This window comes from Pseudopipra pipra, chromosome Z, assembly GCF_036250125.1.
Source record: "Pseudopipra pipra isolate bDixPip1 chromosome Z, bDixPip1.hap1, whole genome shotgun sequence".
In the NCBI taxonomy this organism is placed as follows: Eukaryota; Metazoa; Chordata; class Aves; order Passeriformes; family Pipridae; genus Pseudopipra; species Pseudopipra pipra.
This window is the reverse complement of record NC_087581.1, coordinates 58407725-58432554: the sequence shown is the minus strand read 5'-3', so window position 1 is coordinate 58432554 and position 24830 is coordinate 58407725. Positions and strand designations below refer to the sequence as shown.

At 36.2% G+C, this 24830-nt stretch overlaps 1 protein-coding gene across 1 annotated transcript in view; it reads right to left on the bottom strand.

Moving 5' to 3' along the window:
• Positions 1-14049: 14049 nt before the first annotated feature.
• PRDM6 (PR/SET domain 6) overlaps positions 14050-24830 on the bottom strand; it is a 73644-nt gene continuing 62863 nt past the window's right edge. The window contains exons 7-8 of the mRNA XM_064640986.1: positions 21088-21264; positions 14050-14202 (exon numbers count right to left, since the gene is read on the bottom strand). Of these exons, the coding sequence (XP_064497056.1) occupies positions 14088-14202; positions 21088-21264 (292 nt within the window). The 3' untranslated portion in view covers positions 14050-14087. The remainder of the gene's footprint in view (positions 14203-21087; positions 21265-24830) is intronic.

The window sequence follows — 24830 nt, the reverse complement described above, 5'->3', positions numbered from 1 at the left end:
AATTAAGTCAGTGGGATTTGCTTTGTTCATGAAAGATGACTGTAAGGGAAAACTGACTGGCAACAGAAATTTCTTCTGTCCTGTGACCCTTGATAACTGTCCGACTCTGGGCTTGCTTTTCAATTTTTCCCTATTTTCTCATTTTTTACTTTGAACTACAACAGATTTAAGTATCCAATTAGTTTCTGTAACTAAGCTGGCATCCAAATTATTCAAGTGAAAACAAAAAGAGTTTGTTTACTAAAATACTGGGCTTATGTTACTTTCCATTTATAATTTGTTGTTCTTAATATCCTCTGGTATTGTAGGGGGAGAAGCAACAAGACTCTTCCAGTGATAAGGCTTAGTCTAACCTGAGGGATGTGGTAAGACTACCCAGTTCCTATGACAGGTGTCTACAGCAGCAACCCATCTGACCCTGAAATACAATGTGGTCCAGGAACTTTTGGTCCCCTTCTTCCCTACTTCATCCCTCTGCTTTGGGTTTTCCACCTCTGCACACTCCAGCCACATCCCTGGTCTGGATGAAGAATGAAGCTAAAACTGTGGCACCTTCCATGCAGTGCACCTCTTCCTGACACAACCTGAAGGACTATTTTAAACTCTATTAAGTTAATTAAGGCTTTGAATGGGGTTTTAAGTTATTTTCTTCCATCACATTAGTTTTTAAACAATTTCCCTAACAGTACACCTGTCTCACTCTTTCCTCCTATGGAAGAGCTTTCTTCTAGCCTAGTGTCTAAGACTTCTCAGAAGTGTTCTCCAAGATTTTTCCATTTCTATTTCTTAATCTGTTTTCCATTTCTTCAATTCTGAAACAAGCATTTCTTTTGCACTAGATTCACCATCATCTCCTTCCCCTCCTTCCTGGCATGTTTTGTTCTGTGAGAATGTCCCCAGCTGGACCTTTGGATTAGGAGAAGAGAGTGACTGACAAAGCCTTTGAAACTGTTGTTTGAATGTGCTTTATGCAGTTCCAGCAGCAAAAGAAACAGGAAAATGCTACGAAAATGAGAACTGTTCTTCTCAATTAATTCCTTTGCTTCTGTCTTCCTTCGTAAATATGAGCCTTAATAACCCTAATAGGGAGAGGGGTTGTTTGAGAACAGCTTTCCTGGCAAGGACAAATAACACTGTTGGGATGCAGCTGTACTATTCCTTGACCTTGTGGCTAGTAAATTTCTATTTCTGATAACATATCCAGAACTTGCCTAATTTGATCACCTCTTTGCTCTAAAAGAGAGATTGGCAAATAGTTCTGAAGTGATTTTGAAGGAGAGCATCTTGTTTATATTGTTAAATTTATCTGAAAAAGAAATATAAACAGTGAATAATGCCCAAATGGCTTTTGAGAATAGCCTCCCAGAATGATGAGTAAAATCATCCAATAGAGATGGTGTGTGCCTTCCTTTCCACAGGGAAACTGCATTTCCTGATCACACTTTTCATGAACAGAAGACATTTAAGTACCACAAGTATTACTCTGTGGTTCGTTGTACTTGTGGTACCAGAGAATGATGTATTCAGACATATCTGCAGGGAACCAAGCTTTATCAGGAGGATTTCACAGAGGAAAACTAATTATTTAAAGGAACAGCTGAAATGTATTTCTGTTCTGAATGTCCCCTAGAGCCTGGCTAGTAGGGACATTCAGCCCATAAATATGGACTAAACTCTATTTTCATAATTGATTTGCAGTTCATCTTTAAGTGCTAAGGAGGCCAGGTGGTTCAGCAGAGACTGCAGCTTGAATCCTGTACAATAAAGAATCTGCATGCTGCACTCAGGCAAGTTATACCATGGACAGTTGAGGCCGATAGGAATCTGTGTAATAATTCTCACTCCATCATTTTCAAACATTAGTGACTTACAGGTCCTGATCTTAGTTCTGAATTTGCCTTCGTTTTCATTGATTTTGTGGTATATCTCATGCCCACTGCAGTAAATTACTGGGATCATAAATGATGACTCATGAAGCCGAGAGTGAAGTCAATGCCATTGGGGCGAACAAAATTAATGGATGCTGTTGGACGATCTTTGTGCCTTTCTGTATCTGTTGTTTGAACCTTTTCATTGCACATGGGCCTTGGGAAGTTTGGCGATGTGATCACAAAAAATATCTCTATGGCTCAGAGTTCTCTTGCACCTCAAGAAGTGAGCAGGGGGCTGAGGAAAAGATATATACAAGGGATTTTAGTAATTTTTTAAAACTTCTCTGTTTCTTAGGTTATAACATGATGCTGGTCCAGTAGTTGCAGGATTGTACTCCTTACAGGAGTAGGCCAGCAGAAATTGCAATAACATTATCTAAGGCAGTTATAAACTTCTAAAAATAATAAAATTGACCTGCATTTCCCCTTTTTCAGGGCAGGAAGGAGGAATCATTACTGTCATACTTATTGACAGTACTGCTGAAACACTCTTCATGGTGCCCAAAAGCCTAGCATTATCTTTCCTTAGGAGGCTAAGTCACTCACAGCAAACAATAGTGGACCCTTTGAGAAATACTTTCCATATTGCATAATACACAGCTTGGGAAAAACGCTTCACTAACTTCAACCACAGTATGTTTTTTAAGGGGGAAAATGTAATCCAACTGAGGGTAAATGAGCTTTCATGGGTGGACTTATGATAATAATGGGCTCTTTGATAGAGTTAAGCCAGGGTTACTGGCCACTCAAAGGCTACCTGTTACCACAGACACCACAGAAGAACATCACTGGTTATATGATGTGCAGCAATACAAATTGCATTGATTTGCAGTTTGGTGACTGGAAAGTAACTATCAGCGCTTAGACAGCTGCGTGATGCACTGACACAGATACAAGTCAGGGCTTGCCAGTGTGAATGTGACATTTATCTTTCATAATCCTCATCATATCAAGAGCCCCTACCGGAAATGATGCCCAATTGCCTCCTGCCAATGACAATTGTCCCTATTCCAATGAGATACTGGGCTTTTAAGTATTGCTAGATCAGTCATAATGTTCTTAGACATGTGTGTACCCAGCAGTGGCATCACATAAAAGTAGTTCCAAGGACAAATCAGAGACACTATTTTTACTAAGCATGAGCAATAACTGAAAGAAAGAGATTGGGAACTGAAATTACGCCATTCCTTGTTGCTTTCAGTATTTTGATGTTGCCACCACCGCAGGTGGTCAACTGTGGAACAGCACCTGAATGGGAATAGTGACCCCTCTGATCAAATACAATCCAAAGTGCAACTCCTGGCATTTCCAATATTATAAGCCATATAGAGAAACACTGTGATAGAAAACTTGCCAAATCTATAGGGCCTTTTAAATTTTCAAATAGAAGCCTAGGAAATTTATGACTGTGTTGCTAGATGTGGAGGCCAAGTAAACTCACAATGTTGATCTTAGTTGTGTTTAAATTTCTCCTGACTCCTGGCACTTTGAGCTGTAGTGGAAAGAAATCATTTACTCCTAGAAGCTTTAAGCATTTGGAAACACAGGGGTACCATGGAAGAGCATTACGAACATAAATTATGTCACTCAAGTGGTCCCAGAACTGGTGTGGCTACGTTTCCTCTCAGACACTGCAGATCTTTAGTGACATGTGTGGGCACAGAAAAAAACACCAGTCCCCGAGCAAAATGTGGAGCCAGCCCTCAGCTTACTAGCTTTCTACGTCAGGCTGCATTAATTTAAAACACCTTTGCAAGCAAACAAATAAACAGAAAGCTTGATCTTCCAAACCCTATAGTTTCTTTATGAAATTGTGATTGTCTTTGTTAGACAATTGGTATTTAAAGACATTCTTTGTTTATCTGTATGTATACATACTTTTTAAATGTGGTTAAATTTGGGACAGAATGTAGTATGTTGTCTTTCTCTTCCCATGCTTTTAATTGCTAAGTTTCACATTTAGGAAAGAATCTAGCCAGCTTGTCACCCTGTTAGGGATCAGAGCTTACTGAGTCCTCACAGAGCCCCCAGAGCAGGGCAGCAGAGCAGCAAGGGTACAGTCGCCCTCTCTGAGGCAGCATATGCTGGATGAAATTTCTTGGAGCAGAATAGGAGTAATTCATCTCCTTTGGAAAGGTTTTGGTTAAAATAAGCTTATTTTTCATTCCTTTATGAAGCATTTAATTTTAAATGTAGGGTAAAAGTCCCAAGTACTACTGTGTGTAAGAACAGCAGTCAGATGATCTATCATGTGGAAGATTACCTTGATTTAATGTAAGGGAAAATGCAGTTTGTTGAACTCAGAGACAAATGAAGCACTTATCTGAAAAGTAATTTTAATGAAAAAATTATGTGTGATACATACATATTCTTCTGATTAAGCTTATTAAAGTTAGATAGTAAGATTTCCTGGTAGAAAGCTCCCTTCTGTTTTTATGAAAACTCAACTGTATCTCTTTATGCTCTTACATTTGCATTTTCTTTTAATTTATAAAAAATTTGGATCTTCTGAAGAAGAAAGAATTAATAAAGATTAGGGAGAGAGAGAATGAGAATGAATGCCTGTTTGTGTACCTGTACTTGCACAAGAAAGAGAGCTTATACTTGTCATGTGTGAGTTACGTAGATCAGTAAGACTATATGCTACAGGAGAGACTTATTAAGAAAAATTTGATAGACAAAAAGAGTATAAAAATCATCATTTCTTAAATCTAGCCTAGATCTTTAGTTAAGTATGATTAATTTACTTGTGCTTCAAAGCCATCTCTTAAAATCACTACAGATCATACTACATTTTCAAGAATTAAAGTAGTGAAAACATTTATTTCTAAGCAATCAGAACTTTTTTTTCCTACTGCTTTTTTCTTTCATTTGTTTTCTCTTTTATGCCCCCCCCCAATGAGATATTTTAGCTTGAAAAGGAGTGCTTCTCTTTCCTCATTCCAAGAAAAAATGCTCTTTACTCTCAGACCAAAATTTCATGAGATTTTCTCCAGAAAAGACTCATTGCTGAAGTTTTATTTTTTAATGAAATGAGATCTAGTGTTTTCTTTGTTTTAGTACAGTATGCTGACATTCTTCAGTAGCATAAGTTGTTATTATTAGTTTTTCCTATTTTTGAGGATCAGTTTATTAAAATACATGATTATAGTTAGGCAAAATCTAAGATATCTTTTATTTGATATCGAAACTGAATAATTTTACTGTAGGATCTCTGCATGTGTCCTCTGAACAAGAATATGATGCCAGCAAAAATAGACCAGTAAGGAAAGAAAAGGGTTTGGTGAGGCTGTGTTTATTCTTCAATAAATCACAGTCACTATAAGTGACCTGCTGACTTCAAGTTCTTTAGGTCAAGGAACCCTTTGCTATTCTGCAACTTCACCTCTTTGCTGAGCCTCTTAATCAAAAGTGTAAAGCCAGAAAGAACATCAAACAATCAAGAGCTGGATGATTGGATTGGCTATTTTAAATGACTACAGCTATGGCTGTGACAGATTTGAGGATAGATTGCATTGTCTCAGCCTCACTAAGTAGGTTGAATGGGTTGAGCATTTTGTGAAAAACAGCTCCCCCTCTCAAAAAATTAACATGAAGCCATCACTCCAAGATACTTTGACTATTAATTTACTACATATGTAAAAGCTGCATGGATTAAAAAAAAATTCTAGTATACTGATAACTTTTCTTTGCCATAATAAATATTAATTATATTTTTTAATGTCTTTACTATATTAGCATATATTTGCTGTGCTATTTTATTAAGGCTTTTATCATAATTCAGCCTGATAATTTATGTTGGTTCTTGTGATTTTACCTGTGCTGTTAATGACACATTTAAAGGTGGGAGGGATACAAACCAAATTAAGGCACAAAGAAGTGAAGATTAACCATAAGTAAACACTGATGCAGATTCCCTTTCTTTTCTGCAATTTCTAAAATGCATGGTTTCCATGATGGTAGTAGATGGTAATAGAGGAGAAAATTTAGGCGGGTGAAATCAAAACCAACATCTGGATCATTACCTTGAGATTGTTTGCTTTGGTTTTAGTTAATGAGATAATAATAGAAAGGAAGCTATCCTGTCCTGTACTGGACTAGAAGCAGATCTGGGAATTTGTATGTCTGAAGGCACTCTAGAAGCATATTCAAGTATTCATGAGACTGCCATGGGGTTTTGTGGGCAAAGACCCCCTGTACTTAGGCTGTTGGTAGAAAGGGAGATAGCCAGCAACCTTATTTGACACAGGAAAATCCTAAACTAGAAAGGTACTGGCAAACAAAGGAGAGGGAAAAGAAAAGCTACACATGGCTTAAAATTCTTCCATAATCGACAGTATAACTTGTTAATACGTATCATATGAACAATGGGGTACCTTCATTAGGGTACTGGGGTGAATTAAGGCCATATGACCATGCAAGACTGAAAGAGATAAATTATTTTATCTGCCACAGTAAAAAGTAAAGCAATAATTTTAAAATCAACAATGTTACTTAGAAGTTTACACAGAAGAGCCAACCAATAGATTCTATGGAGAATCATGATTCACAGTATACAAATGTTCATGATTTTTCACTCTAGTAATTAGATCTAGACAGGAAGCAACTCTCAAAATACTTTTTAGATGAAAATGAGCTCTTGAAGCAGAGGAATCATGCACAAAGCAGTCCATTTTATGAAGACATTTTTAGCATTTTTTTTCCTTAAAATTTATGGAAGATATTTCTCTCTTCTTTTTTTTTATTTTTTTTATTTTTCCACTTCAAGCAAGCCCTTTACTTTTCTAGAAGCAAATTCTAGGACAGAAAAATGGAAAACAATCTGACCAATCTGTATTGCTAATGCATACATGAAAGATCTTTCTCTATGAGCTCTACTATTAAAATAAGAGCGAAGGAAAACTACTAAGGTGGAAGGCAGACACAATATGCTTCTAAATTTCCTTCGGAGCTTAAACTTCCCCTATCTGCTTACCTCTCAACAAAGAACAGTGCAGACTCCTTTCTATCATGAGCATTTTATATAAAAACAAGCTAAACAAACTGATATTAATAATCAGATACTGGTTTCCATTGTATCTGCCTCCCTATTCATGGAACATACATCTTCGTCATGTAAGCTATTTCAAAAACTGAGATGGGAGTTACATGGTGTTCTTATCACTGACTGATCAGACACTACTGCAGTACTTCATTGAGCAGAAATATGGTGCTGTATTACAGCAATATATTATCCCCATTCCTGAAGATTTTATGCATAAGCAGAAGAAATTGGCTTTCTATGCTTTAAAGAAAAAAAACAAAACAAAAATTAGAAAATGAAGGGAGACTCAGACAAATGTACAGACATTACAACTACGGCTCAGTGTATGTATTTATCATGCTCTTTTTTACTTGCTAGAAAATATTTTTTTATGAAAATTTTAGTTTACTCTGTATCTAACTACCTTTTATGCCATGGGAAATACAAAAAACAATTGTTCCAATATAAGACTAATAAAAAAAAAAGCCAAATAGCTTCCAGAAAAATATTTGATCACTGGTAGTGTGTGTGCTGAAATGTTCTTGGCTCCCTTAAAAAAGAAAAAAACAAATTCCAGGTTGAAAACTCTCCATGACTGTTATAGTTTGACTCATTCTATTGAGGCTAAGATTATTAAAAAAATGTATTTCTGTGACTTGTTGTGCCAATATAAACAAATACAAGTTCCTTCCTTGGTCATTTGCAAACTTATTTGGAGAAACTCTAGAGATGAGGAGAATGATTGAATGCAATAATGTCAGAGGGGAAGAGAAAAATAGAAGTATGATGTATGAAAATTGTGACAAGATGGGAGGGGGAAGAAGACTGAAGACTGGAAAATGTTTAAATCCATTGAGAAGTATTGGTAACATTCATCTGCTGTGGTTGGTGGAGAAGATGACACTGGAGAGAAAGACAGAGTGATCCAACTATGGCTACAATGGATAACCCAGACTTCACTAATGTGGCTTTTCAAGACTGAGGTGTCTCTAACACTATGTTATCTGTAATAAAAATAGTTTTTTAAAAATTAAGATTTGTCAATGCTTTCTTCAGATATGAGACATACTGAGTTGAGTGCAAAGATTTGGATCTATTTTGAGATAGACTATATGTTCCTCTTCCCTCCCCATGTCCTTGGACCAGTTCCCATCATATTTGGTTATCTAGGTCTCCTATACCATTAGTTTACTGATGTCCTCACTTACATGGATAGGAAACCTCCTGTGGCTGTGTTTGGATATCTGTGGTCTTCTTAGTTTGTTTTACACCTATGCAAGAGATTCAGATTTCACCAGGCAACTGGGTGTGTTAAGCACCCCACATTATATTGGTCTAATCCAAAGGGCTATCAGATCCCTGGCAACCATGGAACATGAGATTGTCCCAGTTTGCTGTCAAACTGTTTTACTGACTGTCCTTTAGCAAGTAGCTAAAGATGTCTGAGGCTGTGGGAATCAACACTCAGTATGTGGAGGTCAGAGTGCTGCTTCAACACATGTACCATCAATTCAAGTGTAGCTTGGGTTTGTCGGTTTTTTGGGTGTTAAGAAGTCACTGGACTTGTTTTAACTGGCAGATTCTGTGTGATGCCAAGGAGGCTACCTAAACAGGGTGTGCAGTGACTTGGACACTGCTGATCTCTTGTGTATTCGTTTGGGAGCAAGTGTCCACTTTGTTTGGATAAAAAACAACAGCCAAACAATAAGACTGATGCTATTTTGTTCTGCTGGTCTTTTGCACTTTAATACAGGATTGATTCCTCCCTGTATTTCAGTAATCATATTCAGAGACAAAATTAAAGAAGCAGCACTCTCCTAGTCCTTAACCCAGCTAAAAAAGTTCAGTAAATGGATTAGAAGAAAAATATTAGCAGACCTGAGCCTCACCTCTTCTAAACCATGTACCCAAAGAGTTTCAAAACGGTGGACCCCAGGACTCTTTTACGTCATAGTTTGGGCCATCAGCCAAAGGACTCCTCCACCCACCACCCCCTTTAGACATTTGTGTCTCATTAGCTCATGACAAATTATATGGGTTTGGTGATATAATCTCATACAGCATGACTCAATACAATTTCTTGTTGTAAAGAACTTTTCTTGGATGTATAGAAGCTTGCTTAAATGATTGACTATCCCTGCTACTTGCAAACCAGCAGGCAGTCTGCTGGCCCATTTACCTGAGTATTTTCTCAAGTACAAGTTTTGCACAATTATTCTACCATAGTGGTTCTTGTGCTATGGTAAAGGTCATATAGCATGAAAAATTATAGAAGCTGATATATTTTTCTCATACTTAAGTGATATTTTTTCAAGTGGAACAAGGGGTGACTTAGTGAACTAATCGCTGCTCTTTGACATACACAATGGCAGTGAAATAATGCCAAAAAAGGCATTGAAGGTCCCTTGCAGTGGAGCATAATTATTGCTTTTAGCTTGGGTTTTAGAGTGACTTTTAAAGAATGAGCTCGGAGATCACACCAGCTGGAACTTTGAAATTCTGTCTTAGTCCACTAGATGGTGATCCTTTTAAATTAGGATTCGGATAACTAAAAAAGACTCAGGCCACCAACCATAAAAAGGCCCCACACTTGAATACACAGAATAGAAAGACTTGGTTACAATATGACGTTATTTACATCATAACCTATACCAATGAATTCCAAATGATTGTTGAGCATATGACTGCACTGTGCCCTCAGCATTACATCAACAGAAGTAGTGACACCCAGTGAACAAGAAAACTAAACTTGATCTCAGTCTTTTCTTGCTGCAAAAGAGTTTGCAACTTCTAAGTGGCAAACACCTTTTGGAAACAAATAATGACAACTGCAGCAAGGCACAGTGATTATTTGAGGCTGCCTTAATCACATAGACTATTTGGTTTTCTGCACAGCATGCACAGAATTCCATATCTAATATTAACATAAGACAAAGGCTTAGGGTACAGTAATAGAAATGTTTTATTAAACAAATATATTTACATTTCTTCATCTTCTTTTTAAATGTGTGCCTGTTATTTTCATTTAAACACAATGCAGTCTTTACAATTGATATCACAAGAATACAGCTACATGCATGACTTAGTTGGTCCTTGGCAGTAAAAAAGATGAATTTTATGAAGTTTAACAAATGCAAGCATTTGTTTATCTTTCTAATTACAATGTTATTAGTATTTTTATTACAACACAGGACCCCTTCAACATACTCTACATCTATAGAGTGGATTTATGTAATTTTTCAGACTAGCTTGATGATGTTAAAACTTCCAAAATCTAGAGAAAAAAAAATAAATTTCATGCAATCCCAGAATATTTTGTTTTCTGGAATCCTATATACAGTAAGGACTTGGATGGAACAGAATAGTGTTTTAATTGTAATTTCTAAAAAAATCATAGCAACTGATGACTCTCAAAAGCAATGAGGACTTATTTTTAGACATTCACCTATTTATTTGTTTGAAATATCATCATTTTTTCAGCTATAAGACAGCATCACATAATGCAATGGCACCATACAAAAATAAATATTAATTTAAAGGAGAGATGATGTTACCCAAAGAAAAAGATATACACATCACTGCTTGTAAGTTTCTAGTATGTAATATGCTGAAATTATTACATTATTCACCACTCAATTTTCTTTCATGGGAAGAAAATAAAATTGTATTAAAAACTATCATATTTAGGGGCTATAACTGCAGGTTTATAAAGGACCTAAAGTATTTCTGAAAGGCATAACTCTATGAATGTATAAAATTTAATTCCACACTGAAAAAAAAAATCAGAACTAGGCACAATTTTTAAATATGACTTCCAACATGTTCAGAGTTGGATGAAAAAAAAATCCCAAAACGAAAAGCTTGGTTTTTTTAGCAGACTACAAAACAGAGATGCCAAGTGCTTCAGAAATTCTGAAATGGCAGGCACATAATCACTACATTTAAAGATAATTGTACTACACTTACTGCTTCAGTTTACTGTGTGCAAACACATACTGTATGCATAATAGATCTAAATGTACATTTGTTCCATCAGTACATGAACTGAAACTCACTCAGCATTTGGGAAGTTCAGGCAGGAACTGGATTCCCTTTAGTCCAAACCTGGGATGCATTAGTTTCTTCATGTTAGTTTTACATTTGCTATATTGTAACAGAATGCCAAACATTGTATTCAAGATAAACCCACTATGATATCATGGGGTTTCACTGTATTGCTTTTATATGCTGCCAAATCTGTTGTGAAAATGCCATGTATAAAATAATACAATAGTTGAAATTGTGCTTAGGCACATGGCACAACATAGTGATTTACAGAAGAAAGAATTATTTGGAAGAAAAAAATAAGTTCTGCAGACATACTACTCTAGTGCATTTTTAAAAAACATTCCAGTAAAATCTTGAAATAATTGATCTTTACTTCACACTCACTCAGGAGAGTATTTAGACACATGTTTAAATAAAAAACATACAAGTAAGCCTATCTATAGTCAGCAGGGAACTTGCAGTATCTGTAAGCACATACTTACATACTATTTGCTCTGCAGGATTTAACTACAAATCCCTTTCTGCACGAGGTGGATTGCTCTGCACTGCCACTAACCACTTCCTTGAATACAAGGGCACAGCTAGGTGATGCAACAGCACAAGTCACTGATCTAACATAGCTGCTTCTCAGAGCAGCTTTCTTACTCTATTTATTAATTCCTGCTCTCTTTTTATCTCTTTAAACAATTTGCTTGCAGAAATGATCTACAGCTACTGTTCAAATGTTAACTAAAAGTTGGTGCCCCACCAGAATGTGTACTTTAGATTAAGTTACTTAAATAAGGGAAGATGTGAACTACAAGCCATGAGGGTCTGAAAGGTTTAGGATCTGATTTTGGTTTCTTCTGTTTCATTAGCCTTGCTAGGAACAAAACAGTGTTCAGATGGACACCTTTAAGTTACAAATCTTCCTACCCAGCTTCCCATGCTTCTTTGAACCTACAACAAACAAACAAACAAATACATTTATATAGTAGCTAAGAGTCTCACATAGTTTTGAGGATAAAATCAGGCAAGTGATGACAGAATCGCTTGCGCCCCATATCTCTGCACTGAGAAACAGAGCTGGAAACTCACAGGAATGAAGCTTCTTTATGAGATAAGTTGGTACTCTCTAGAACAATGATAAAAAAATCTTTTTTTCCCCCCACAATGTTTTTTAAATTTTTCATAGCCAAACACAAATACTTCCAAAGTAATTCCCTGCAAAGCTTTGCAAACTCCAGATTCTGCAGTGTAGTTTTTGTAATATAATAAATGAACCTCACGCGGTAAGGATGTCTTAGCTTTTGAACTCCTTCTAAATGCATTTGAATTTTACTGCAGGCTCTTTTTCTGCTTGATCTCTCTGCAGAATTCATAAATGGCCTGAATCTGGTATTAAATTTGAAGCTGATTCTGTCTAGCCCTTTACAGAACTGGATACTTAATTCTCTACGTATTTAAAATCATCCCCATAAATGTGTTTAAAATACTTATTATAATCAACTGAGCCCTTATGAGCCAGTCAGCACTTCAGTTTTGGTGCAAAACTGAATTATTCTGTTTTAATCCCCATAATCTCCACAATTTTATTTTGCAGTTTTACCTTATGATATAGCATGACCTCAGAACTGTTTAGGTTTTGCTTCTTGGTGATGGTGGTTTTTTTTATTTTATTTTATTTTTTCTCTTTTTTTTTTTTTTTTTTTGTTGTTGTTGTTGTTGTTGTGTGTGGGGTGGGGTGTTTTGGGTTTTTTTCTTTCTTTTTTTTTTTTTTACATTTTTATCAATCTACAGCTCTAGCATTGAGACAATCAATACATAAACAAACTGCTCACTGCTGGTCTCTAGAAGTGAAAAACATACTTTCATTAGACAAAATCATGAAATCTGAAATACATCATGGATAGAAGCACAAATAAAAGTAGATCAAATCAATGTAATGACATCTGAGCTTTTTACATTGATGTTGGGAATATTTTGGCTTTCTTTCATTCACTGTACCAGGCCAATTTCCATTAAGTGAATACTATGAAGCCTCCAAGAAATTTACGTAGTATCTGAGTTCAGATTTACCTTTTGTTTTGAAACTCAGCCCAGCTATATTTAAAGCTTCATCTAATACAGGAGCATTTTCAATTTGATCCAAACCAACAGAATAAAAATATCAGTGGACTACAGTTTGGATTTCTGATCTGATTTCCTAGAAATCAGCATGACATTAAATCTGTCACCCAAACAAAAAATGTCTTCTTGGTGTTTTGCTCCTCGTAATATGATTTACATGTAGACTTGAATCTTAAATGTTTAAAATACTTTCTATCACCTCTTTGATAGCAATTAAACTGAATTTGAAAGCTCTGTTAGTTTAACATTGTTTTCCTACTTGTTTCTTTATATAATGTGTATTTGCAGATATACAACATTCCTTGTTTTTCTTCCTTTTTTTCCTTTTCTTGTCTTTTTATTTCCCCCCCAGAATATCTATGCCAATGCCAATGCAAACTACTTGCATGAAAAAGTGCACAGAGTGTGAGGCATGAGATATGGAAATGAAATGCCCTTTGGTCTGAGGCGGCTGACACTGACCCAGGTATAGCTCTTGATCACTTCCCATCCCACACAGCAATTTCTATTACAACCATGTCAAGATCAACTTAGCCCAGCCCAGCCAAATGTACAGATTATATCTGGGTCCTTTGAGTCATGCTACAAAAAAAGGTGCAACAATAAACAAGTCCATGTGCATTCTCAGTCATAACTATGAGCGGAGTAACCCTTGAGATTCCTCACTTTGGCATTAAATAACAATTATAAAGGCTTTTAGAATTAAAGCAATACATGGAGGGACTTGAAATGTTAACAGCCCCAAGTAACTTGTCAATTGAAATAAGACTCATCCCTAGTCATAAATAAATAATCTCTTTCCTGGTCTCACTTCCATGCCAGGATCAATATCTCTTAACATCTTACTTATTTTATTACTGCTTTTGGTTTTCTGGGACTGATTGAAAGTTGCTCAGAGGAAATCTTTGGTTTTGCTTAAGTGTCCGTGACATTTAATCATGACTTTCCTTGCAGTTTAATTCCAACCAGTCAATCAGTTAATCCACTTCAATTGATTCTGTGCTCTCTGTTATTGGCTTGCACTCATTGGGCATCCTCTGGTGTCGACTCAGCTGGGTAGCTTGTGTGAAGCTCCTCTCACACCTCTCGCACCTGGTGAAGGCAAGAGAGAAAATTGAGACCAGGGAACTGCTCTGGGAGGTGGGTGATGGGCTTTGTCACATCCTGCCTAATCAGAACAGACACTCAAAAGTGGCTTCAGATTTTACTGGCTCAAGAGGTTTAATTGGTGGCTACTTCCAAGGCCTTGATGCCTATGATGGGACAAGGCCTGTCTGATTCAGAACAGAGGAATCTGTCAATAGACAGGGGGAAGGTGATTTCTCCAGAGAGGCCTGTCCTGCTGTAGCTCTGATCACTGTCAGTTCAAATAGATAAAGAACAAAAAGAGATTTTTAGGAGTGAGCCATCAAAGAAGAAGCTTGTCTGCAGTTTTCTGCTCTGTAACCCCTAAAAGAAATTGATGACAAATAGAATTTCACCTTCTGCTAATTTAAAAACCACAATTGCCTATTGGAGGATGAGAAATCACAAAGCAATAATCATTCAGTTCTAGAACAAGAGAAAACTCTTTGTTTGTCTGATCCGACTCTGTTAGTAGGGTTCATTTTAAAGAGGCACACAGAGTTAGTGGTTATTTAATTACCCGGCAACAACCACACTATTTCATAAATCTGTGGATTGAGCAAGAACTCATAACAGTCACCAGTGTTTGCTTCACTGTCTTTTATGTTCACTTATCTTTCTACCCTGTCCTTTCTTAGAGAACCAAAATCTGCAAAAAAAATTAATGCGTGAATAAATTAATAAAGTAATTGAATTTTGGAAGGGATAGGAGAGGGGTTATTGTTGAGTCACAAATATGGATGCAGCATATTCTTCTTGTATTGTGTTTTCTCCAAAAGCCATCTTTGATTTAATAGTATTGTGTGATGCTTTATCTTCAAAGAAGATTATCATAAAAGTATCACAAAAATTACTTCTTCACCTTCAAAGGACAAATGAAGAAAAAAAAGGACTCTAATTCATATTAATCTTTCTCTCTCTCCTGATATGAATGATAGAAAGTGAACTGTGAAGTGTAACTGATCTGGCTGCTTATAATAAAAAGAAAGAAAGATATTTTCACATATGCATAATTGTAGGTGTTCTTCAGATTACTAATTTTTAGTAATAAAGTTCTGCTTCAGGAATATTTAGCACAGACATTACAGAGTCATTCATCCAGGTTACTGTCCCAATCTAAAACGTCAACACTTTTAAGTTGTGTTTCTTTGATTGTCTTTCATGGAATATTTTTAGCATCCTGTTCCACTGTTAAAAACTGCACTGTGATCTTGACAAATGTAAAATGTCAGCTTTAATGTATCAGACCTATCAGCTCAATGAAAATAACTCAGAAGTATTGATTACTTAATGATTTTTTGGGTATTCATTAACGTCTATGTGCAGATCATCCACTCTCCAGAGCTCCTGAAGTGCTGATGACACATTAGTGTACTGCTGATTGTTTATTAGAAAACTGATTAGTTACTGGATGAGTGTGTCAAAATATACTAAATTTCATTGCCTGACAAACTTGCAAATTATTGTATTATTTTTAGATACATATATATATATCTATCACAGAAGCATTAGAATCAATTTTAAGTCTGGGGGTTAACTTAGTCTGTATGAGATATTACCATCTACTCAAACTTGATAGTTTTGTTATTTTGATGTCTACAAAGACAAGTACTTTGCTTCCTGACTAATAGGAGGCTTGAATCCTCACCTAACCAATGATACAGTTGCAAAATAACCTGCAAAATCTTGTGTGGCAACACCTCACTATAAGAGCCTGGCCAAATAAATGAAATACAAGGCATCAGGTTGCCCAGGCACCATCAGTCATTGAGGTAAAGACTATAGGTTGATCAAAAGACAAAATTACTCACTAAAACCATTGGGCATGAAGCTGTGACAGGCCTCCTTATCCATTCTGGAGCTTGCCTGGCAGGCTAGAGCTGGGCACTGCATTCACTCACCACCTTGCAATGCTCTTGAAAGCTCAGAGCAAGAATTACAGTATTTCTTTAAAATGCAAGTTCCCATCCTTTACCCACAAGATTCTTCTACCATATGAGTGCTCTAACCTCCCAGGTACGGGCTGTTCGGATATACTACCATAAAGGCACAGGGAAGAAGGATGCTAAAGAGAGAACAGAAAAAGAATAAATCTCTTGCTACAAGCATCTACCCATTCAATAGGAGAGATGTGGGTGCCAAATGTTGATGAGGGTCAGACTTTGCTGTCTGTGCTTACACAGCCCTTGGACACCAGTCAGGATAAAGCCTTTGGAAAGGTGCCTAATTTCCCTGTCTTTTTCTTGTACCTGGGTAACCTTCAGATGTTCCTTCAGTACCCAAGGTGCCCAGGATTGTCTAGGCGCTTCCAAATGATGTGGATGGTGTTTCCAGGACAATAGTTTTGGATATATAGGTACCTGGCTTATTGACAGAGATTTGTATTAGGCTCCTGACTCCTCTTTTCAACGTAGTCCACAGAAGTTGTTGCTGGATACAAATTGACAGAAAAGGTGAAGATAATAGTGTCATAGCAGTCAGCATTACTATCTCACAGGAGGTAGGAATAGGAGGAAGAGCAGGAATATTTTTCTCTTGAATTATTATGTACTCTCTCCCTCTATCAACAGTTCTTTCCCAGACCATCATAGCAGAATAACAACTGCCATAAACCTGTGTGATCAATAAGCATGTGTCTGTAGGTTTGTGTGTGCATATTTCTGTACTGTAAGCCATACACATGTTGTTGAAAATTTTAATAGTAGTCAAAATTGTCAGAAAGGAAAAAGTGTCCATCTCTCATGTGACCATCCACAAAGTAACCATGAGGCTGAGCCCAAGCCTGACTACTAGACATATCAAATTTTTGTTAAGCCTCAAGTGCAGATACATGTATTGCCAATAATTATACCTATTAACTGAGATACAACTTAATTTCCACTTAGGGCCATTCAACGGCATGTGAGAGTAATTTAAACAGTCTCAGACACAATGTAGATCCAAAGAAGCAGTTCCAAAGTCCTCAAACAATTAGATACCATCAGTGAAAACTAGATCCCTGTTATCTTCTTTTACAATGTGTGTGTGCCTTCATTGTAATTGTACAGACCAGTATATTACAGCATTCAACCTCCTTAAACTCAGGACTTCAATCCACCACAAAGTTTCCCTATATGATTTGCTTTGGTGGAGGTGGTAAGCAGAACTGTTCTTAAATTCACAAAGAACATCGACAGATTTTAAATATTTCTACAGTACTGTGTTTTCTGATTTTGTTTAGATAGCCCTCATTATCACTGGTCTGCTTGTTTCTTTCACAGTGCTTTGATGATTATAGACAGGATTGGTTTAATTTGCACATTTATATTAACCTCTGTGAAAGACTTTGGAGGAGGAAAATGCTGAGGGTCTATTTTAGGGGGAAAAATCTGCATTCAATACTGTCAAAATAAACACTTTAGGATTTCATTCAAGAAAAACATTTAACACTACATTTTAAATTCATTTGAAGGGGTTAAAAAAAAAAAACCAACCCCCAAAAAAATATTGCAAAGCTGAGATGTCACTGCAGGTACAATGTTCAACCTGAAATGAATGCTCCCCAGTTTTATATGTCAGTAAGAATAAATGAAAAACACCTGAGCTATCACAAGCTGAAAGAATCTTTCCTCTAATTATTTTGGTTTGAATCTGGCATATTAGATCTTTGCATAACCCTGATTCTGCAGGCAAGTCCCTTAACTATTTTTCAGTTTTACTAAAATGGAAGTGGGAAGTGTTGAGACGAACTTAAGAAAAGGGAGGTGACAAATAATTTTCCTTTTTCTCCTACCTTTTAATTTACTTAAGAGCTTTGTTCCCAGACTAGCAGCCATAGTGGAGACTTCAGTAAGATAAGAATACACAAAAACTTTACAGTGCTGACGCTGGCTTGATAGCTTGTGATGACATGAAAAGAAATCCCTTCTAACTGGACCTGCAGTCCGGGCAATGCAGCTAAAGCTTTGACTACAGATAACCTCACTTAGCATTGTTATCTTAATGAAAAGCAAATAGAAAAGTCTTCCACTATACATCCAAATTTACCTAGGACCTACAAAGAAAAAGTCTTCTCAGAGAAAAAGCTTTTTAACCAATCAAAACTTCCTCTTACATCACAATTTCTTTGAAATATTTTTAAATGCTGTTACCCTATGTTCACAATTTTTTAAACCAAATTCTGAAAATAATATACGTACAAACATACTCAGTGTTTAAGACTGTCAGCTTAATCCACACTCACTGTAATTCGTCTTACAAAATAACTGCCATACTTACTTAGAAATCATGAGATTGCATTCATGGCAACAGCAAATTTAAAATTGAATTTAGTAACAACTTCAAAATTATGCCTAATATTTTTAAAATAACAGCTAGAATTTAAGTAATTTATCACAATCCATGCATGATCATTCTTTCTAGTAGTAAAATTATTAGTCAAGAGAATTGTGTGCATCATTACAAATACAGACTTTTTTGAGGTACAGAAACCATATCTCAATGAACTTTTCCATCTTGCACTTTTTTTGGTAAGTGTACACTCTAAATTCCACTGTAAATAAAGACTTAAAAACTAAATTGCATGATCAAGTGACGAAAGTCTTGTTTGTCCCATTTTCAGTTCTTGTTTACTAGAATTTGTTGAAGACTTTTTTTCTAAGCTTTCTTACTACCTGGTCTCATGACCCCCTTATTCAAAAGAGAATCTGAATGGTGATAAGACATCAAGATGAGCTGCAGCTCCCTCTTTTTTTCCAGCAGAGAGTGTAGATCAGTTTCTGGATAAGTTTTGTGCCCCTCCTCTCTCAAATGCAAGCAGTCCTGTGTGGGAGGCAAATCTGCCCTTTTGAACAGCTTGCGTATCAAGGCACATGTGCCCTCTTATCTGACTAGCAGTGATGGGAAGATCTGCAGCTCCAGTTTTAGCTTCATGTGAAATTACTAGTCAGCTTACTGTGAATACTTCAACAAGTCTTACAGAGAGAAACTGGTACTACTGTTTGTTGAGCTTAAGGAAGAAATTAAATAAACATCTTGCAAGATTGAAATTATGCCATATATCATAAAGAAGCAGTACAGAGCATACACATTTTTTGTCCCTCTGCTGTGTAACTTTAAGAATAGGTAGACCCATGCTGGAATACTTAAATACTTCCACATAAGCAGGGCAAAACAAACAAACAAAAAAACCAAAAACAAACAAACAAAGAAACAAAAAAATTCCAGACAACTGGTTAATTGTATTACACACATTAGGCCCTTTCGCAGATGAAATTGTGCTGTAATCAAGACCATTTTGGAAAAGGGGGAAAAAAATTGCTAAACCAAAAGGGAAAAATAATGACTCTAAATGGGGCAAAATAACAGGTCTATTGGAAACATGACAAAAACAGGATGTTAAGGAAAAAAATTAAGTGGAGTCAACAAGGTTACACATAAGTAACACATTAACATTAAATGAAATCTATTTTCCATTTTGACCTGGAAACCTCTTCCATTAATTACTAAAATCTATTTACACAGCAACTAGATAAAATCAATCTGATTGCTCACACCATTTTTGGTTCACTTTCTATGGGCTCTGAGCATTCAACATACTGGCTCAAGAGAAGTCAATATTTAGATGTTCTGAGTTTCCATGTTTTGCCTCCTACAACACTATCCTGGCCATGATTTCTGCTATGCAACTTCTTCTGTACTGGATATGCAGCATTTTGTTCCAGCTCTGCCCCCTTGCTCCCAGCAAAGACATGGATGGAGGCCATGCTTTCTTACAACCATATATAGAGGCAAAGCCTGTCCACCAGTATCTCTGCCGGGATTGTTATGAGGGGTTCTGACAGGCCCAACAACTGAGCTCTCTTACATTAACCAGACAGAAAGCACAGTATGGCAAAAGTAGAAAAGACAAAAGGAGAAAAGTAAACAGAGAACAGACAGCACTTGGAGAACTGGGAGAGATGCACACCTTCTTCTACACTTATTCTCATTCTTCCTAGGAACATTCAGGCAGGTTTTAAAAGAAGTGATATCAATACAATATATGATGACATCAATATATTACTTTTGTTCCCAAGTGGAATTGTTCCAGGTACAGCCTGGGTCTGTCAGTTCAGCAAAGAAAAAGACACAAATATGGGAACTATTTCTTCTGTCTTGGAGAACACTTCCTGTTAGGTAGTCAGAGTCTTGCACAACAAGGTAAAATAAGCCTGGATCAACTGTGCTGTAGATGGAGGTGAGCATAGAGGAAAAATTTCTGAGACTCAGGTGTGTGCTTAGCTTAAATTTCAGTAAGCATAAACTGCAGAAATAGGCAAAGTCTGTTTAATTAAAAACTGTCTTGACCATGTGACTTTTTTTTTAATATCTTGGAAAGCTGAGCACTATCAATTTATTATTATGATCTTACAAAACTTATGTCTCAAGTCGGAGTTGCATTTTGTATGCAGTGATTCTGAGACTAAAAGAAGATGCATATTTCTCTCCCATATTTAACCAGAGTCAAATTAGCTTTCACTTGAAGTTCCATCCACCTCAGCCTATAGACATCTAAGAAACGTATTAATGTTCTTATAGCATGACCTGTCCCAGTCTTGATTGTATTTTCAGCTGTGGTTCTCTGGCAGCAGCTTGCCACTTAATTAAAACAATCAAGATCTCATCAGAGAAGGAAAAATTGTTCAGGGATGTCAAGGAACCCAAAACCAAATCTGTTTTACTTCTGATTTTAGCTTCACCACTAACTGTTTTACCTGGTAGTCTTGGCTTTCAAGGAAAACTCTGCCAAGTGCTGGGGATGCTACTGAACAGCAGCAATGCATTTTCCTCTCTAATCTCAGCTGACAAAGGCTGCTGGCTTCAAGTACTTACTTGAAGGGCTTTTCCCCAGTGTGTGTCCGGATGTGATTGTTGAGTGTTGTGGCACCAGCAAAGGCACGACCGCAGTAGCCACACTTGAAAGGCCTGTCACTGGAGTGCGTAACTACGTGGTTCCTCAGCTCTGAAGGTTGGGAGAAAGACTGGGAGCAGTGACCACACTGGTAGGGCCTGCAGTGGGAAAAAGAAACAGCACGTCATCAGTGCCTTTTGTTGACATGAGCAGGAAACCATATGGAAGGGAGCACCTGATCTTCCCATAACTTTCGAAGAGAACTGCAGGTGCACTTCTCTGAGTCTTTCTTGGGAGAAACATACCCAAAACTTCATGAGCTCTCCAACAAATGTAAAATTCTTGTACAGGAATTAACTGAGAGTCTATGGGCATGATGCCCCACAAAACATAATTCAGCAAGCTACTGACCCAGCAGTGCACATCAATATGCCTGCCTTAATTCTCTCAAACTCAGCATGGTACTCCTCAGCCACAAAAAAAATCCTCACACTTTGGAACTAAGGGTCTCATGAAACCCTGTCTGTTGGTGCCAGCTATAGTCTTACCTACAAATATCTGATTGTTATCCCTGTATTCTACCTGTATTCTGTAGCTGTTTGCAATTAAATTCTTTGTATTGCTTTGGAGAAATCTAGGTCTTTTGAGATCATGTATTTCAGTAAGAAACATTGGAAAAAGTAAGCACCATGCTACAATTATCTGTCGATTTTCCTACATCTATTAAATATATTTGCATTTTATTAACATGTTTCTCCCACCCAGACTAAAAATGCCTTTTTTTAGGATCTTGGAAGGAAACATATAACTTAGGTTTTCAATGCCACAGTTTGTTAAAAGCAAACATAACAAACAAACAAACAAAACTAAGTGATAGGTTACAAATTGAGGATCATAACAAGCAGACTGCAGACACGGAAAGAAAAGGATACAAGACAGTAATGTGAGACAGGTTTGCTGAAATGCTAACTAAAATAAAATGTGAAGAAACAATGTTTATATATTTCTACTTGGTAATAGTGATTTAATATCAACATCCCAGAGGGGCTTTTTCCAATTTACATTTGTTTTGAGTTAGTGGCAGAATCCTAAATGCTTATCCAATTTTTTCTCTTAAAAAATTAAGATTTTTTTTTTCTAGAGGGATAATAATAATTTTTACCCTACACAACATTTTAACTCTTGATGTCTGCATTTCCAGAGCCAATGGCCAACTTAGCTCAATTACTCTCTCTTTAATAAATGCGTATGTTTAAATGGCTAGAAACCAAAACTAAAGGGAAGAAGACAATGGTGACCAAGCATGTACAATTCAATTAAGTGCAAAATAAAGCGAACTATCTCATTTGTCAAGTGAACTGCTTAATTGTGGCTACTTGCATCACTGAGCACAAATACTATTATTTTACAGTGCTTCAGAGCACTGAATCCTGATTGTAGAATTTTTTAGCTTGATTAATAGCTCAGTATTCATCAATAACTCAATAGCTTACTACTTTAATTACTTGCATTTGAAAATCTACTCTCCAACAAGTTTAAAAGTAATATATAATAACTGTGGAAAGGTAACTTATATAATGTGGCCCTTAAAAATACACAAATACATGTAGAACAATATTTTAAGAAAATAATAAAAACTTATTATCTGTTTCTCTTATTGGAAGGCAAGTAGTAGCATGCCTAGTTTTCTCCCTTCTTGAAGTGCAAAGTTATTTTGCACAGAAAATATTTTTCAAATTTAGCATGAAATGTTTAAAGCTGGTAAAACAAAGATGATTTGTGAATGCAGACTTACTTGTTTGGATATTTTCATATCAAACACTTATAAGCCAAATAATGCAATAATGTTTTCTGTATCCAAGAAACATTGATTTTTTTTTTAATAGTGAAGCGGACCATTAACATCTATTAGCCTCTGGTTATCTATTTTTAATAGCTACTGTAAGAAATTATACAACACTACGTAAAACCAATTAATCTTTTATTTTTTTAACAGTCAATGTGATTAATTTCACACAGTGAAAATTCACACTGTAACTTCTCTGTAAACAGTCAAAATTCCAAACCAGTTGTAACTGAATGTTGTGATGTCAGGCAATATGGGTTCACCCCCTACATTGGCTCAAAATAAATGAATTCTTTACGAAGTACTCAATACATTTCACTGGCTGATGCTCAAGAAAACAAGCCTTGTAAGAAATCACCTATTGTTAGATCACTCTGACTATATTTTTTCCATTCATCTACATCTTGGGAGAAAAAATATTAAAGAAGTCACTCTCCTCTTTGTAGGGGATGCATTTCTCCAGTTTATACACAGGCAATGCTGATTAACACTAAAATGTGTAATTTTTTTAAAGCTTAGATACAAGACACATTAGAGAAAGCTCATTTTAAAAAGAGAGCCTATAAATACATTCAAATACTGTAACATTTAAAAATGCTCTAATTTTTACAAATGCAGATTTAAGTATGTCAACTTTTGACAACTTTTGGATACTACTATTTTTCCAAGAGCAAAAAAAGTCATTCAGCAAGTATAAAACTTATCATTTTGTTCTCTGGTAACCATTGTACTGTGCTCAGAAATTTTTCTTGGAAGAAAATAAAATCAATATGTTGTTTTCAAAAAAAATGAAAGTGGTGCAGAAGGACTGAACATGAGCAGTGCTCGGTTCAGTGAGTACATTGACATGGGCAGATCACGCCTGCCTTTGATGTAGCAGTTATGTCTTCTGCCATCACTTTGGTCTGCACCAGGACAATGAATTAGGATGGTGACCTCTTTATAACAGAGGTTTGCAGGCAGAAGGAACAGGGACACAGTGACAGAAATATTGGTCTTCATAGGCTGTACTTTCAAAGATCCGCTGCTAGACTGAATGCACTCCCAGTTCAGAAAAACTAATTTCCACTGAAATAACCAAGAACTTATCATACCTTCTGAGCTTCAAGGTATCCTGTGAATCAAAATCTTCTCAGAGAGTAATTTTAAGTTATATTTAAGAACAGTTAAACTGATGTATAGCAATGTGCAGTTGAGAATGATGTTCTGACAGCCACCAAAAGCAGTTCTGATGTTTTTATTAATCACCTAGCTACATATTTTTTAGCTCTACATCTTTCTTTTGAGCTTGCAGATAGGAAATCTACTTACCTAGAAGCAAATTCTGCTGTTGAGGGAATTACACTGTTATCATTAATCCCCTGCATCATTGATCAGCTCTCTAGTTTTACTGAAAGGTAGATTTTTGTTAAGCAAAAGTAGCATAGCTTTTTTTATCTTGTACTATTCCTCTGCTAAAACAATATACTTTCCACCTTCTGACTCCCAAATATATGTACCCATTATAAATTTATCTTACATATCTTAAATTATTAATTCTCTGAATTATCTTGAAAAATCTTACCATTATTTTCCACTGAATTTTCAAATTACTTCTTCTTTTAAGAAGTGAATTTGGTCTTTTCAAGGGACATATGGAATCCTAGTGCAATTCTTAGAAGAGAAATTGCTTTAATAGTGAGCTCCTGAATATTTGTAACTCTATCATTGAAACACTCACAGACCAGGCAATTAATTACAGTTCTGTAATTCTTTTCCTTTACAAAGAGCTGGAAAAGCACCAACAGAAAGAAGAGAGACTGGCATGTGGTTGAAAGGGCTTTTCTCCTTATTGAGGACTAAGAACTAAAAACCCAATTTGATCATAGAATGATTTTT